Raw genomic sequence first — 18,255 nt, 5'->3', positions numbered from 1 at the left:
AACTTCCATAAGAATTCGCCAGTCTTTGGGATTTTACGTTCTTTTAAATTTGGCATCTGTTTAAGAATGTGTTCCAAGCGTTGCCTTCGTAGTTGGCTGCAGTACTGCGCTCGTCTTTGGACTGACTTAGGAATACATTTCGCACAGCTTGACAATATTGCACGATTCACTTCTCCAGTTCTTTTACCAAATCAACGCGAATGCTGTCCAAGACATTAAGGTCAACTGATCTAGGAGGCCAGAGTACTGTGTCTGCCCTACCTACCCATCTTGTTCTGTTTTGGCGCATTAAATGTCGTCATACGTCAGCAGCAAACATTCGTTGCTTAAGGGATACATTCTCAAGCAAACCTAATAGGTCCTGTGGCAGTAACCAAAGGTAAACACGTCCACCAAGTTCTCTTACATGAGCGTTGGCCCAATGAAATGAATACATAGTACCTTCAAACACACATTCAATTACACTGACGGGAAAAATCTCAACGTCAAGCAGGAGTTGTGCGACAGAAACGAACGTCGTTGGGCGTTTTTCTGTATCTGAAAGATAATGACTATTCCAATTTCGTGCCACTATCAGTATGCAAATCAGGTTTGTTTTAAATACACGCTATAATGGTCGTAATTGATAGTTACCTTTGAAAATGGACGTGATGAGTTGATATTAGTCAACAATGCCTTTAAGGCAACAAAGACGCCATTATCGTGTATAGGGCTACGAGAAGCTGGATGGTCTTTCTGCGATACTGAAGAAAGACTTGACAGGAATTTAGCCACAGTACACGATAGCTGGCAGCGTTGGTCACAAGAATTTACGGTCACAAAAAACCGGGCTCCGAACCGCCGCATGGCACTACCGAGAGGAAAGACCATCTGTTCGACGTGTGGCCCTGTCGCATCGCACTGCATGTGCAGCAGCGGTCTGAGCAGTAGTTGGCATCACGGTTATGCAACGAGCAGTTACACATTGGTTTCTTCAAGGACAGCTCCGAACCAAACGCCCTGACGCGTGTGTTCCACTGACCCCAAACATCCGCCATTTACGATTTCAATGGTGTCAGGCAAGAGCTCATTGGCTGGTAGGATAGAGGTCTGGTGTGTTTTCAGGTGAAAGATTTTTCTGCATCGATGTCAGTGATGGTCGTGTGTTGGTTAGCACATGCCAGCTGAGGGCCTGCAGCCAACCTGTCTGTGTGCTATACACACATGCCTATACCTTGAGTTATCGTCCAGGGTGTGATTTCATATGACAGCAGGAACGCTCTTGTGGTTGTCCCACGCACTCTAACTACTACAAAATTGTGCGACTGCTTGGTGATTCGACCTTTTGTGCAGCTATTCATGAGCAGCATTGGCTCAAATGGCTCTGAGCACTATGGGACTTAACATCTATGTCACGAGTCCCCTAGAACTTAGAACTACTTAAACTAACTAACCTAAGGACATCACACAACACCCAGTCATCACGAGGCAGAGAAAATCCCTGACCCCGCCTGAGCAGCATTCCAGGGGGTGTTCTCCAACAGGATAGCGCTCGCCTATAAACAGCTGTTGTATAGCCCATCATGTTGTACAGAGTGTCAGCATGTTGCCTTGGTCTGCTTGATCACCATATCTGTCTCCAATGGAACACATTTTGGACATGATTGGACGACAACTCCAGCGTCGTCGACAAACAGCATTAACAGTCCCTTCATTGACCGACCTAGTACAAAGGCATGGAGCTCCATCTCACAAACTGACATCCGGCACGTTTGCATGTTTGCATTCAACATTCTGGTGATTACACCTGTTATTAACGTACCAGAATTTCACATTTGCAGTGGATTATCTTGCGCTTCCGTTAACCTGTGATCTTGCAATGTTACTCACTTAAATATGATACCTAGACAAACGTATTCCCGAAATTCCATTACTCTAAATTAACAATTTTTTGGTGTTGCGATTTTTTCTCGTCACTGTACATGCGGTTGCTCTTGACCAGAGTGTAGGCTTACATCGAATTTGAGCCCATTTAGATGGGTCTTATTGGAAAAGTTTATATTCAAACATCAGTTGTGCGAACTATGAAAATGTTTCATGCTAAATTCAAGGGCTGTTCGAAACCACACGTTCCCACTTATGAGGCAAATAACCCGTCTGCGGGTCCACGTTTACAGGAAACTTCTGTTCTCGTATATTTTCACATGCGCCTTATTTCGCTATTGATTATGAGACACCTTGTATACTGACATTGTGATTATGACATGGTAATGACGTGTAACTTAAATTTCGCACAACTCTTCTAAATCAATACATTCGAAGGAGTTTAATTTATTCCAACAACTTCTACAGTAAGTTTGTGAGGCACGTTGAGCTGCAGTGATAGAGAGTATGTTGTTGAATGCAGTAGCATAGCATCAAGGCATTTGTGCATTGTGAAACTTGTACCCATTCACATGATACATTTTTTTTCTTTTTCAGATGGGAATCTAAATACATTCCAGACACAAAGTGCCATAGTAAACGGTTGGGTGATATATCCCTTCTTGAGCTACATGGGTTCAGAGATGTGCGAGAAATACTTGCAGCATGAAGTCTTCCAAAATCTGATACACACAAAAGAAAGGAAATTCGACCTTCTTCTCATGGAATTCTTCCTGAATGAATGCCTAATAGCCTACTCTCACAAATTCAGTGTTCCTGTGGTTGCTCTATCTTCTTTTGGTGGATTTCCCATGACAACCGATGTAGTTGGCGACCCATATATGCCGTCATATGTTCCTGATACTATGTTCGAGTATACAGACCAAATGACTTTCTGGCAACGATTAAAGAACGCTTTGTTAGTGATGTACGCAAGATGCATTTACAGTCATTGGTATTATCCGAAACTTGATAAAATCGTTCACAAGTATTTCAATGATCCAACGATGCCAAGCGTGTCAACCCTGCTGACCAACACGTCTCTGGTGATCCTTCAGAGTCACGTCAGCTTCAGTTACCCTCGACCCCATGTGCCCAACGTGATTGAGACTGGAGGAATGCATATCCAACAACCACAGGCGCTACCAAAGGTAAGCTTATGTTTTTCCTAAGTATCAGAAGGATTAAACAGTTATCGGAATTTGTGGTACATTGTTTTAGAATACACTATAAACAGTAATTGCTTGTAACTGAAGAACGGTCATAATCTGTTCAGGATTTTCAATACAGTGTACTGTTTCAGAACATATGATCAGTACTAATTACTAATATATGACAAAAACTCACGAAGTCCAGTATCAGGGAAAAACCTCGTTTCGATCCTCACTATTAAGAAAGTACCCATGGACAACATAAGAACGGTTATTGCAGGTGTTCATTTGATACTGTAGCCTCAGGTTAATTCCGTCTATCGACATTTACTTACGACTGACTTAGCGCCCGCTGCTTCGCTCGCGTTTGCTGTGTGGTTTGCACAGATATTTTTCGTTTTTCTTTAATCGAATTTTTATGTTCTTCACAAATGCTACACCATGCAAATTTTTCGTGGTAATTAAGGCCATAGAAGCATGGTCTTTTCCGAATGTACTTACGACCAAAAAGCTGTTCTGATAACTGGAATCCAAGATTTTTTTTAAATCATGTCTTTGCGTTCCTCTGTGTATATTTCCATACAAACTTTCACACCCTAACATATATTTCTTTATATTTAAGCGAGAAGTGAAATACCAATTTTCACAGATTTAGCCTTAACATTTTTTTTAATGCAACGAAATATTTTCTTACAAATTTTCGTCCTCTGTTTCACGCCCATAGGGACTGCATTTTTGTTTCTAGCAGAGAAGTCAAATACAAATTTTCATACCTGTAGCCTTTAAATGCTTTCATAATAAAATAAATTAATGAAGCTTTTCATCTTTCATTTCACTCCCTTAGGAGGTTGAATTTCCAAAAACACTGAAACTCTTTTTTTTTTTTCTAACCGAGAAGTCAAATACCAATTTTACTAGACAGTTTGACAGATGCTTTTAAAAATGCTGTAGTAGTTCTGTAATAATGATTTATTCTCAAAAAATTTCACCCACTATTTTACCCCCATATTAGTTGATATTCCAAAAGTTATGGAACACTTATAATTTTATTTCGGCCGAGAAATCAGATAACAAAATTTCGTTGTTCTACCTTCAAAATTGCCTAACAGTGACATATTTCCAAAAAGACTTTCGTCCCCTATTTCACCCCCCTTAGGAGTGTAGTTTCGAACAATCCCTTTTTAAACGTTGCTTACAGTATAAGAGCCACATCAAATGTCAATATTCTGTCGTTAATGGTTTGGCCTGGGGACTGATGAGTCTGTCAGTCAGTCGGGACACTGCCTTTTTTGTTTAGAGATGACTACTCATTGTCGCTCTCAGTCGCTATTAGTGACGCTGCTTATTCTTCTTGTTTTGTTTTGACCATCCTTGCACTGAATACAGGGTAAAGTAACAAGGAGTGGCCAGCCAAACAGTATTAGGTACGGGAAAATACTCGTATTTAGGGGTGCCGTCCCTGTAAAACAGCGACAGGAGAGTGGAAGGGCTGCCGGATTAAGTGAGTTTTTTGTAACCATATTTATTAGAACAAAGACATTAATGGGATCATTCTTGGCACATTACCCATATTTTGATCCAGTGGGCACAGTTAAAAAAAAGCTAATATTGTTGGGCACAGCTGCCACTTTAAGCAAACAACACTCGCCGGGGTTGTCCACAACTGCCAAATTTTAACGACAGTTTCACAGGCTATGGGGAAGGGCCTAAATTTTAAAACTTACGCCAAATCTACGATAGACATTAAAACTAAAATTAAAATTAGGGCAATGCAGTTTGACCCTGCAAATAATCAATCGACGTACTGTTATACAAACTCAAACGTGCCGTCAGCACCTGCTTAAAGAAAGTTCTTAACAGGGGACGTCCATGGAAAACATACACTGTTTAAAAGATGTGCCAAATCCAAAATTTTTAAGACATGATAATGAAATTTTGTACCATGCTTTAAATGAAATTAACACATGTACTGTTAAGTTCTGTAGATTATATACATTTAATTTTTTATGGAATTTAAAAATTTTATTTTCAGAAAACAGTATATTACCTTTTTCTCAGAAACTACTCAAGAGATTTCTGCAAAACTTTCCTCGAGTAATCTATTTGCATATAGTAAGCTTCTTTCGAGAGGACATTTGGTTACATCGAATAGGAAAATTTTAATAATTTTTAAATATAGTTCTGTAAGTATAATATAAAATTCATACAGAATTCCAAGAAGTTTGCTCCATATCTCAGCTTACACTCACAACTTCACAATTTACTGTTGAGACAACATTTATTGTGTTTATAGGTATAAGTGTACAAAATTTCATAGTTGTAGCCGTCATAAATTCGGAGAGAAAGGTACATAAACTTTAAAAAGCATAATTTTTTAGGAAATACAATATAAAGTTCAACCTGATGTTTTCTCTTATGTTACCTCTTCATATAGCTTCATGTTGGTACTCAGGATCCTCTTCCCGTTCAAGGCTTCTCTTCTGGTTTCTTGTTCTCTGCCTTCTTTCCTTTACCAGGTCTTCAACTGACTTTGCAGCTTCTGAGAGGCACTGTAAATCTGCTTTTCTCAAGGTGTCTTGAGCGCAATTTCCTATGATAAGTTTTTAATTCTGCTTACAGTCCGACAGTAGGAAAAGGCAAAGAAGAACTGCTTCTTCACCGACAAAGTAGCTGGTTTGTTATTGTTCTATGATACGGAAGAGAGTCACCGACGATCTATAAAACCAAAGAGCGTACATCACAGCCTTCTACATGCATGCTGTGCAATTTTACTTGAAAGTAGTACAAGGAGTCATTTTCCACCCTGCTAATATTCAAGTGTTGCTTCAAAAAGTGGGAGTGGCACGAATGTCGAGTCACACACTTAATTTCTTTTGGGCACTTCGGGTGCGATTTCATTATCGAAACTTTGAGGACTTATTGTCAATGAATTTTACTAATAAATAATAAATAAATTGAAAATTAACATTTTATATCAGTTTCAGAACGCCACACCTAATGTTTCTCAGTAGTAGCTAGCAGTTTCGGCCGCCCTCCTTTTGATGTGGCCATGTAGAAGAATAATCTGCACCACAGTCGGCGAGACTTCCAGTGTATCACCCGATGTAAGGTCGTTGCTCTCTCCGGCCGCAATACCGGGTCCGTCGTCCGTTCACTGTTTACTGCCACATCCCGATCAAGGAGACTCACTGTCAGACGTGCGTCCTGCTTTCACTGACACTCGCGTCAAAGACGCCTTCTGTCGCTCAAGCGACACGACTGCCTCGAAATTCAAGCTGCCTAGCTTCAGGTGGTGCAGCGTGCATGCCGCAATAGTTTTCGACAGTTATGATGGCGTGCCCATTTCTCTGACATTTGGCGAATACTTTCCTGGAACACGCCTACTCGACCTTTTCACGTGGTTCTGGAAGAGTTGTTGGTTGTTGAGCGTCAGGAGTCCCTCACTTCTCGCCCCATCATACGAGGGGCGTTTGAAAAGTCCGTGAAAAGTCAGAGAGATGACACCACCGGCGCGTATCGAGGTCATGTTTAGTTAGTAGCATCTTTGGAAAGAACGCACACCAAGTTTCAGCCATAAAGGTCTATTTCTTTGTGTTTGGCATTCGTGTGGATCAAGGAAGTCGAGTGATTGGCAAAAAATGGACGAAAAAGAATTTCGTGTGGTGATTAGACATTTTTTTATGAAAGGCAAAACACCTCAGGAGACAAAAGAGAAGCTTGATAAACATTACGGTGACTCTGCACCTTCGATTAGAACAGTTTATGTTCTGGATGACCTGTGGAGGCTACGACTCTAGAAATCATTGATAAAATCCATAATATGGTGATGGATGACAGAAGAGTTAAGGTGCGTGAGATTGGTAGTACTGTGGGCATCTCGAATGAACGGGTGCATAATATTTTGCATAAACATTTGAACATGAGAAAGCTATCCGCAAGATGGGTTCCTCGATTGCTCACGCTTGACCAAAAACGGAATCGTGCGAAGTGTTACATGGATGTTTTGCAGCTGGTCAGGAAGAATACACAGGACCTTAAGCGTCGTTTCGTCACTGTGGATGAAACCTGGATACATTACTATACTCCGGAGACCAAACAACAATCTAAACAATGGGTTACCAAGGGAGAATCTGCACCAAAAAAAGCGAAGACGATTCCTTCTACCGGAAAGATTATGGCAGCTGTCTTTTGGGATTCTCAAGGGCTAATCCTATTCGACTATCTGGAAAAGGGTAAAACTATTACAGGTGCATATTATTCATTGTTATTGGACCGTTTGAAAACAGGCTGCAAGAAAAATGAAAGCGATTGGACCGCAAAAAAGTCCTTTTCCATCACGACAATGCACCAGCACACGGCTTAGCCGTTTTGATCGCAAAATTAATGGAAATAGGATTCCAACTCGTTTCATATCACACCTGTTCTCCAGACTTGGTTCCCTCGGGCTACTATTTGTATTTGTTCCCCAATTTGAAAACTGGCTGGCGGGACAAAGATTTTATTCAAACGAGGAGGTGATTGCAGCAAGTAATAGCTATTTTGCAGACTTGTACTATTCCTATTAATCGGAAGGAATCAACAAATTAGAACAGCATTGGACGAATTGTATAAGTCTAAAAGGAGACTACGTCGAAAAATAAAAAAGCTTTATCCCAAACAAGTAAATAGTTTTTATGTTTGCACTGACTTTTCAAACGCCCCTCGCATCACACACGTGCTCGATTGGTAGCAAGTCCGAAGATCGTGCTGGGCAGTGAAGTTGCTGCAGAGCACGTAGAGTTGCACAGGCAGTGTTTCTGCGAGCAGTATTATGTTAAAATAACACATCACCTTCTTGCTGCAAGAACGGAAAAAGAAAGGGTCTAATAACATTCTGCACGTGCCGAACGCTGGTTAGGGTTACCTCCAGAAACACCAAAGGTGAACAAGACTTGGGGATTATTGCACCGCAGGCCCAATGGCCTGGGGTGGTGCCAGTGTTTCTTGGTCGAATGAACTGTACGAGACAGCGCTCACCAGGTGTACGTTGTGCGCTCAGACGACCGTCACTTGCGTGCAGGTAGAATCTGCTTTCATCGCTGAAGATTGCAGCTCACCATTCCATCTTCGAAGTGTTCGAGTGACGGCACCAATCGAGCCGTTTACGACGATGCTGTGGCGTGAGTGGAAGACGGGCGACAGGTGAGGGAGCCCGTAGTCCCACTGCTAATAACCCCTCGCAACAGTGCATGTTGACTCGCCTAGGTTCACAAACCCTCATATCCGCGCTATGGTAGATGTACGATATGCCACTGATGCCCTTACAATACGACAATCCTGGAGGGCGTCTTTGCTGTGTTGACGTCCAGAACTTCTTCTACAGGTGTGAGAATGTTCACTTGACCACTGATACCAGCTTCGATGCAGCACATCTGGCTGTGAGCAACCCTTATTAATAGACAGACACAGATGGCGTTCTGAGAGCTATTTCGCTACGCTATCTGATGGTGCAAGACTTGAAAACATTATCAGTACGTCTATTATTCCCCATGTGGCATATGTCGTCATTGGATCAGAATCGACGTCGTCTTCCCAAGGCTATTAATTTTTTTCTGGCAGCGTATATAGTCGTATTTTTCTTTTACATAGAACCACCAAGAAGCAGCCAAAAATGTTATGGTGCTGCAGCAACGCTGTCAAAGGATACAACACCCTCAGCGACAAGATCACTTTATTGACAAGAGTGGCGAGATGTAGTTCATCATTTTAGGAGTGTATTCAGATCAAATGAAACACACGTGCCATAGTAAAGAATGTCCAAACACTTGCATCAGTACACAGTGTTCCCCTCCGCCTCTGGCGCAACGCAGACACGTATTCTCACATGCATATCATAAAGATCCCGAATGGCATCCTATGGTAGACTGTCTCAAGTATTTGCGCCTTTTGTTGCAATTCAGCATTGTTCTTGCAGGCCTTGGAGTACGAGTAAGATCCCGCCTCATCATGCCCCACGCGTGTACAGTTGGTGAGAGATCTGCTATTCTTCCTCGTTAGGACAGTTTTTGTACACCGGAGCTATAAGGTTGCTTGGGAGCAGCTGTATGTGGACATGTATCGTTCAGCTGAAGAAGTACATCACAATCCTGCAGTAGAAATGGGACTAGCACTGGAGTAACAGCCTGGACAGGGTAGAGGATACTGCTATCTGCAGAAACACCAAATGTGACCGCGATTGTCCCCTACGCCATGAACCCTGGGCGAACATACTCTGGAATAGGCAGCTCACCAGGTCCTATGCCATACACATGTATATCCATCGTTAACATTCATACAGAACCTGCTCTCAATCACTGAAGACAATAGTATGCCTTTCCACTCTCCAGTCAGCTCTTTCACGACACCGGTGTAGCCATGCTTGAAGGTATATGTACTTAGCAGACGTCCAGAACTTGCTCTGCTGGTGTGGCAATGTTCCACAGAAAACTGTTGAAACCATCGACACACCATCGCTACATTGTGCCCGCCATGTGCATCAACCCTTCAACATGTTCAGCAAGCTTCCCGCATGCCCACAGTGTGACCCTGTTCAGATGGCTGAAGCTGTCCAACTGGAGTACGTACTCGTCAGTGGAGCACGGTTGTACTCTAGAATGAATGTTCCAAACAATTTTCACCTCTAAACTCAGCACAGTTGCTGCCTGCAGGGTCAAATCAAAGCGTTCACAGACAGATCTTCTGAGCGACATCTGATCGCCGGCAACTGTCACAAATGAACAACTAACTCTACAACTCTATGCACATATTATACGCTGGTGCCACTAAACACAGTCCTTGACGAAGTTGCATTTTTTCCGGCTGTGTAGCTTTGACAACGTCATCCTCTCACAGCTTAGCAAAATGCTGGAAGTGCGTATATTACAAGGACAAAGCATTGCTATAGGTGCCACGTGTTTGGCAAGTGACCAAAACGTTTTGGAACCTGGGTTAGATCGCAGCTGATGCTTAAATCGTGAATAAAAATCATCAGTAATGGCGTCCAAAGACTTCTGGTCTATGAAGACACCCTAGTTCTACCATCGACCTACTCAAAAACGACGTGAATTGGACAGTTCAGGACATTCTCTTGCCTTGCATTAAACACACACAACGTGTATCCACAGAACTTGTGCCCTGTAATTGGGACAGTGTAACGCTGACCTGTCCACTGACAAAAAATCGCGATTACTCCGTCATTCAGAATTCCAGGAGGGGTTTGCAAGTGTGAGGTGACCATCAGATAAATATTGAATAATCAACAAAACGGTAGCATTTTACAAGCCCGAAAATAGAATGTCAGAAGTCTGAAAATACGGAAGCTAGAAAATACGAAATGTAAATGCAAGGCTTGGTCTAGATTTAGTGGAATTCAGCAAAGTGAAATGGAAAGAAGATTAAGATTTCCGGTCAGACTAATATAGGGTAATATCAACAGCGGCATAAAATGGTGTAATAGGAGGGAGGTTCGTCGTGAACAGGAATCTAGGACATAGAGTGAGTTACTCTTACCAGAATCAATAGCAAACCACCGCCTTACAATAATAGTTCTGGTAGACATGCCGACGTCACAAGGGAATGATGAAGCGGCAGAGAAAATGTATTAGGACGGTGAACTAATAATTCAGTATGTAAAGAGAGGTGAAAATCTAACAATTATCGTGGGGAAATGAAACACTGTAGTATACGAGGCAATACAAGACAAAGTTGCTGAAGTACATGGGCTCTGTGGTAAGACTACAAGGAGAGAAAGACTGAGTTCTGCAATAAATTTCAGCGATTATACCGAACACAGTATTGAAAATCACAAGAGGACAATGTAGGTTAGGAAACGGATTGAAGATGAGGGTAGAGCATACCGTGGTGAGACAGAGAATCCGAAATAAGATAGTGAATTGCAAGTCTTACCAAGGAGCAGATCTATATTCAGATCACAATGTACCGATGACGAAAGGTGAAGTGTAGTTTTAGAGTTTCGGTCAGTAAAAAGAAGTGGGAAACTGAACTACTGCAGAACATCTCTACTGCTGTAAAAACTGTGATAATGAATACCACAGTAGATAGTTCATTTGAAAAGTATTGGTCATTTCTAAGAAGTGTACTCACAGAAGTTAGACACGAAAAAATGGGTACAAAGAAAGAAACTGTGAAGAATGATTGAGCGACATAAGAAATTGATCGATGAACGAAGTGAGATAAAAAAGAAATACTTATGAAAAGACATGAACATAGCAATATTTCTTTCTTTCCTTCGCTTGTGCCTTTATCCCACGGTCGCGCAGGTTCGGCATTGTTAGGAACGGATTTGCCAAGATTAATGTTAAGGGGTGGCCTGATACCCTTCCTGCCGCCAACCTGTACCCCCCAGGATGGAATCAGTGTACCCCAGCTGTCTGTGTCTAGCGTAATCCATGAAAGAGTGTGAATGTGTTCAGATGCCTGCAAGTCGTGGAAATGAGGCAGGACGTGGGGGCCACCCCGATATTCACTTAGTGGGATGTGGAAAACCGCCTAAAACCATATCCAGGCTGGCTGGCACACCGGCAGTCGTCGTTAATCCGCTGGATGGATTCCATCCAGGGCTGGCGCGCTTACTAAAGTCCAGGAAGCAGGGCATTAGCGCTCTCGGCTGGCGGGTTACATGAATATAGCAATATGTCACTTAAGAAAGAAGGAAATAGCAAGCTATGGTTGCAGAAAAAGAAATCAAAAAATTAACGGTAGTCGGAAGTTCAGGTTCAGCAAATAGAAAAATTTGAACAAACTCCGATGAAATTAAAATCAAAGGCTTATTATTAGGAGTACAAGAGGAATTCCGCTGTTAAACGCAGGGTATAGAGATGATAGGTGGATATAGTACAACGTAGGGCTCTATGAGTGAGAGGAACTGTCTGATGTCGTAGTAGAAGAGAAGTTGGAATCAGTTCAGAGGACATAGGGGATCTATTATTAAAAACACTTAATAGAGCTTTGGAACATCTAATAAGGCAAAAGCCACAGATAACATTCCCTCGGAATTTTTTAAATCGTTGGTGGAAGTGGCAACCCAACGACGATTGTATGAAGCATGTCATCGGACTTTCGGAAAAATATCATCCACATAATCGCGAAGACAGCATGGGCAGATAAGTGTGGAAAAAGATGATACAACTAGCTCAACAGCACTTGCATCTAAGTTGTTTCCAAGAATAACACACAGAAGAAAGCAAAAGAAAATTGTGGACCTCTTACTCAAAGATCACTTAGGCTTTAGGAAAGGTAAAAGCATCACAGAGGCTGTTCGAAAGGTTTCGCTTGATAAAAGAAAAAAGATTTAAGAAAACGCATAGAACTCAATAGAATCTGGCGAACTAGAAAAATCGGTGAATGTAAAATTGTTCAAGATGGTTAAAATTCTCGAAAAACAGGTGTACGATGTATGGACAGACGGGGAAACCAAGAGGGAACAGTGAGAATGGAAAGCCTAGAACGAAGTAGTTGGATCAAAAAGGGTGTAAGAGGAGGATGCAGTCTTTCACCCCTATTGTTCATATCCTTGCAAAGAGGAATCAGTCATGAAATAACAGAAAGTTTCGGAAACGGGATTAGAATTCAGGGTGGAATGATATAAATAATAAAAATAGGTGATGACATTGCTATGTTGAGTGATAATGAAGAAGTTAACGAAATGCATTGACTAGAATGAACAGTCTCGTAAGAACAGAATATAGATTGAGAGTTAACCGAGTACAGACGTACGTAGTGAAGAATAGTAGAAATGAGATTAGTAAAAAGTCAACAGCAATATTTGTGACAACGAGGTGGATGAACTGAAAGAATTCTGTTAACATGGAACCAAAATAAAACGTGACAGAAGGAAGGAAGACTTAAAAGCAGTTCCTTTCTTAATGAAGTGTACTAATGGCAAATATCGACCTCTATTTGTGGAAGTAAATTATGGACTGTTTGAAAACCGGAAAAGAAGAGAATCGAAGCGTTTGAGATGTGGTACTAAAAAAACATGTAGAAAAATGACATACTGATGAAAAAAATGAGGAGTTTTTCCTCATAATCGGTGAGGAGACGAACTCATGGAAACGGTTGACAAGAAGAAGGGGCAAGATGATAGAACATCTATTAAGACATCAGGGAATAACGTCCATAGTACTAGAGGGACCTGTAGAGGATAAAGACTGTAGGGGAAGACAGGGATTTGAATACATAGAACAGATAATTAGGAAACTAGGGTGTAACTGTAAGCGCTGCTCTCAGAGATGAAGAAGTTGACAACAGCGAGCAATTCGTGGCCTTACACATCAAACAGAAGATTACTGATTCAAAAAAATACTACGTGCCTGTAGTTGTAAATTAGATTATCTCTTTAGTACTGATATCTAACCTATGTCAAAACACCATTTAGAAAAATCGAGTCTGCCACTCGATGACAGTGGTACAGTTGTAAATCAATAACACATTTTAGAAACTTTGCAGTGGTTATTCATAGCAGGTGTTACACTTAATCAAACTCTTCCACGATAACAGCTGCACAATGTGGAGTCTCTTCTCCTTAAGATATGTCCCAGTAATAATTTTATGAAGTACTTTGAAGTCCTCTTCGAAGGCTTTTTCCAAAGCCACGAAGAAAGGTACATCGTTCCTCTTTAAAAAATAGTCGGTTTCATAGTTCGTTAGCTATAAATTAAAACTAAACCAGCCCATGTTAACAAATTCGCTACGTTGTCTGCTATACCTTAGCGAAACCCGCACCCCAATGTACGAGTATGTAATTATTCTGGGTATATTTTGGGTAGTGTGCCTTTGCTGCCTCACTCTGCACTGTGTATGGATTATATATGATCCTGTCTTCGTCCGATTAGTCTGACAGGATTACGACCCGATAATTTCGACAAAACTGTCTTTCTCCCTTTGGTAAACTCACAAGCTTTTGTTTACGCTTTTTATTACTTCTTGAACTCACGGACAGGGAGGTGACTCCAAGTTTCATCCAACGTCCCGAATGTGAGCGTAACGTCCTGCTATTATTCCTAAACACTGGTAATGACTCTGAGCATTATGGGACTTAACTTCTGAGGTCATCAGTCCCCTAGAACTTAGAACTACTTAAACCTGACTAACCTAAGGACATCACACACATCCATGTCCGAGGCAGGATTCGAACCTGCGACCGTAGCGGTCGAGTGGTTCCAGACAGAAGTGCCTAGAACCGCTCGACCACGCCGGCCGGCTAAACACTGGTAATATACATTGAAATAGTTTCTGCTTACAGTTTTAGTTAACTTTCGGAAATTGTGGCACTAAGCACGCAAAGTGCTTACTAATATCTAGTTCCTCGTTCAGTTAATACGTCTTTAATGTTAGAAATGTCATGCTCATTCGATTTTAGATCTTACTTTTCTACAAAATTGGTTCCCTACGTGGCGATTTCAAGTAACAGGACTGAGATAAATTTAAATTCTCTAACGGTACCAGAAAATTTGAACGAATTAAGCTATAAATCAATATTTTTAAGTACCAGTGTCGAGTCAGTACTGAGTTTACCCAGTTTGGTTTCCTAACTATCCAAATGAAAATACCGAGAATGAGAGGAAAATTATCCACGTATTCTATACCACATTAATCATTCACGCTGATGCAAACAGACATGGCATGTCCCTTTTATTTCAAATGTTATAAACTTCATCCAGCCTATTGTAGAATATTTTAAGGGTATTTCCAGTCACAAGATTAGAATAATCGAAATGTACTTACAGTTGTTCACTATGTGATGGCCGATTTCTTATGGGGGGAAGGGGGGGGGGGAGTGGAGGAAACAAGCTCCTCCCACCAAATCCCAACACACTGACAGGCTTGGGGGAAATGTGAAGATGTGAAGGGGGGAATAGGTGGCAGAGGGGGCTGCGCTTTCCTCACGAAATGCTGACACTACACTTGTGCTTACTGGTTAGGCACAGCATGGCATTATAATAACTTCGTAATGCCTGTAGAACGCATAGATCGCGTAAAACACACAAAACGCCAGTGTTGACAGCGACCATACACAAAATACTTACGCTTTAAAGTCCGACCTGTACCGATTTCACCAGATTCAGACCTAGAAAGAGCTCTTTATAAGTAAATAGTGGTTGGAGGGTAAAACTTATATTCGAATAAACATAGGAAGGTTACAACCTGTGACCATAGCCAATAATGTGAGAACTATCTATATTGAATTACTCAGGATGAGGAAAATACATAAATACTAAAAGTTCCAGTTCACACACTCCAGTATTGTTACACAGTTATCTGCATTAAAGTTAATGTCATTCTACATTCTAAATTGCTCTTGAAACCAGTGGGAATTTAGTAGACACATCGAGTATGGCAATTACCTTTTATAATTATTCACGAGTGATTCTTAAATGTGCGTCTTATTACTGATCAGCGGATTTATGCTCCGGTTGGAGCAAAAAAACTCTGACAGAAAAGCGGGGATCCAGCTGCCTCAATCCTTATTCTGCCTTCTTCACAAAAAAATTTGGCGTGGGAACATATTCTCACTTTAATAACATGAAACATTCTAAACCCTTTTACGCAACCTGTCATTGTAGTTAAGCCTTCATACTCAGTTTCATCCGCTCACTGCTACTGTCTATGTCTCTCTCCCAAAGCCTCATTCTTCTCGAAAACGATTTACATTAAATCCCACTGCCACTGTCTCCTCTCTCACTATTGCCTTCACCCATCTCTCTTCCTCTTTCATTGCCACTTTCTCTCTCCTGCCATGTCACCTTTCTCTTTCATTCCAACTGGTATGTATATATTAAAATGGAGACCTAGAAATGATGGAGAGGCTTCGTCCCACCATAGCCCTCATTGGTTCATAAACACACAACATTCCACAGCAGTCCACCAACCCCACCGCCGCCCCACACGGAACCAAGGGTTATTGTCTCATACCAGACGAGTGTAATTCCAGATGTTTGTATGATAGGATAATTATGGTGTTGTACCCGTACGTGGAAACGGTGTTTGCGCCGCAATCGCCGGCACAGTGTAACTGAGGCGGAATGAGGGGAACCATCCCGCATTCGCCGCGTTAGAAGACCCCCACTGGTACTGCCTCCTCTCCCTTCCAACATCACTGTCTCTCCGCTAGGCCCCTATTGCACGAAAAGATGGGAATATGTTAACCTACTAAAATTTTTGTTGAGCAAGACGTCTGCCTAAGGCAGGTGTTTATCTACTTATCTGTCAGAGTATTTGAAAGAGAATAGCCCTTTTTGTGCTCCGACTCGAGCATTTTTCCACTGGTTCCCTCCTTTTCTGTACTTTACGTTAGTAGACTTTAGATAGTTCATTTACATACTTCGACTCATTTGTATACTTTGACACATATAAACAACAAGTAAGCACGTATAATACAAGATTAACACAAAATCGTTTGCCTTACATTTTTTCTGGATGCTCATAGATCACAATTCATTGAAAACGCCCGGCTTGTAATTTGTATCTTAAAACAGTAGAAATGTTATTAGAAATATTTTATTGAATTTGCAGTCTTTCCAATTTTAAGTAATTTGTAATAGTCATTTTGAGTTCCTTTCAGGCATGTTAATACCATTTTTGTCCTTTTTTTTTTTTGCTGCGGTACCACTTTGGGCATACTTGTATTACAGAGACAGCACGTCATAACGTTTAATTGGTGGAAAAATGCTGTCTAAAAACATATTTTGGTGGCCTCATATCACCTGCCATGACCCTAAAACCACTGCCATGTGTTCACTACGTTAGATGGAACTACATTTACACCTTAGACAGGATATTAGTGTATATTTTACGTGAGCAAATACGGTAACTTCGAACCTCTGGATTTCGGTAACGAATTATGATACCGAAACAATTTTCGAAGTTTCCCGAGAATATCATGTAAAGAACATACTGCAGAAATTTCCACAGTCTGCCATGAATAGAAATTATGGAAGTGATCATTCCCATGGTTGGTACTTGCGCACCCAGATGTCATGATTTCTCGGAGTTTTGTGAGGAACAAACGGTGCTTGCATAAGCTGCCTTAGGTTCAGCCCAAACCACACCTAATGCAAAAGAACCAACTGTTTTGTTAAAGTTGCCTGGGTTGCAGAAAGTGTAAATTTTGACCCAGTACTATAGGATAGCTAAAACTTGCCCTTTTTCCCATAGGTATACAAATGTTCGTTACGCCAAGGGCTATACAAAACACTTGACCTCATATCTCTACGATCAATAGAACCCGACATACGACCCTCTAAAAAATCGCATTTTCACTCGCGGTGTTTTTGTAACCCACTGGTAGAGTGTTGGTCATCCACGGACCGATTACTACTCTCTTTTTCAATGCATTTACCTTTCCCTGATCATCGTTTCCATTAAACTCATATTTCACACTGATTTCCGTATCAGATACCGGCACTGTGTAACAGTCAAAAATTTACTGCCTCACTCCATGCACACGAGAACGAATAATAATAATAAATCATATACTGTCAACAGTAAAATCCCCAGTAACTCTCTGGTAGGCTACCAGAGAACTTAGCTGCAGTAGATATTTCACGTTCAATACGTTTTATAAGTACGTTATAAAAACCATATCGTACTGGCTGAGTTGAACAACATTAATCGAACCACAGAATCTCATGCGGCTTGCATGTGGGCGCAGGAACGTCGGAACAGTGCTTTTCGTATGTCTCATTCATTCCCGCACCATAGAGGACAGCATTGCCAGACTCTGTACTTACAATTGTATCTAATTTTTTTCTTAGATATGCGACCATATCCTTTCAATTCCAGAATGTTTTTCGTAAACCATTTTACCTAACCGAAATCTTTCCTTTTCAGCTTTAATCTAAGTTTTTACTTGTCTGTATCGTTTATTACTACCGGTTGGTGTGGACTGTGATCATCGTAGGGCAGCGAACTTGGTAGATATTATACCTCGTTAACGCGGAACCGATTTAAGTTGACAAAAAAAGAGTTCGACTTTTGGCCCCCAGTTGCAAATTGGCGGTGTGAAGCAGGAAAGACGTATAGGAATCCTGAATGATACGCCAAGGTACCGAGTTCGTGTCTCGGTTCAGCACACCGTTTTAATCTGCCAGGAAGTTTCAAGTATAGAAATTTTTCCATAACTTGTAACGAATTAGGAATGGGACGTGGCCAGGAAAAGTCAACC

At 41.3% G+C, this 18,255-nt stretch overlaps 1 protein-coding gene across 1 annotated transcript in view; it reads left to right on the top strand.

Annotated features, from left to right (window-relative positions):
• Positions 1-2,909: 2,909 nt before the first annotated feature.
• Positions 2,910-18,255, top strand: part of LOC126419443 (UDP-glucosyltransferase 2-like) — a 50,091-nt gene continuing 34,745 nt past the window's right edge. The window contains exon 1 of the mRNA XM_050086631.1: positions 2,910-3,053. Within this exon, the coding sequence (XP_049942588.1) occupies positions 2,910-3,053 (144 nt within the window). The remainder of the gene's footprint in view (positions 3,054-18,255) is intronic.

This window comes from Schistocerca serialis, chromosome 9, assembly GCF_023864345.2.
Source record: "Schistocerca serialis cubense isolate TAMUIC-IGC-003099 chromosome 9, iqSchSeri2.2, whole genome shotgun sequence".
NCBI lineage: Eukaryota > Metazoa > Arthropoda > Insecta > Orthoptera > Acrididae > Schistocerca > Schistocerca serialis.
This window is presented reverse-complemented; position numbering and strand designations above follow the sequence as displayed.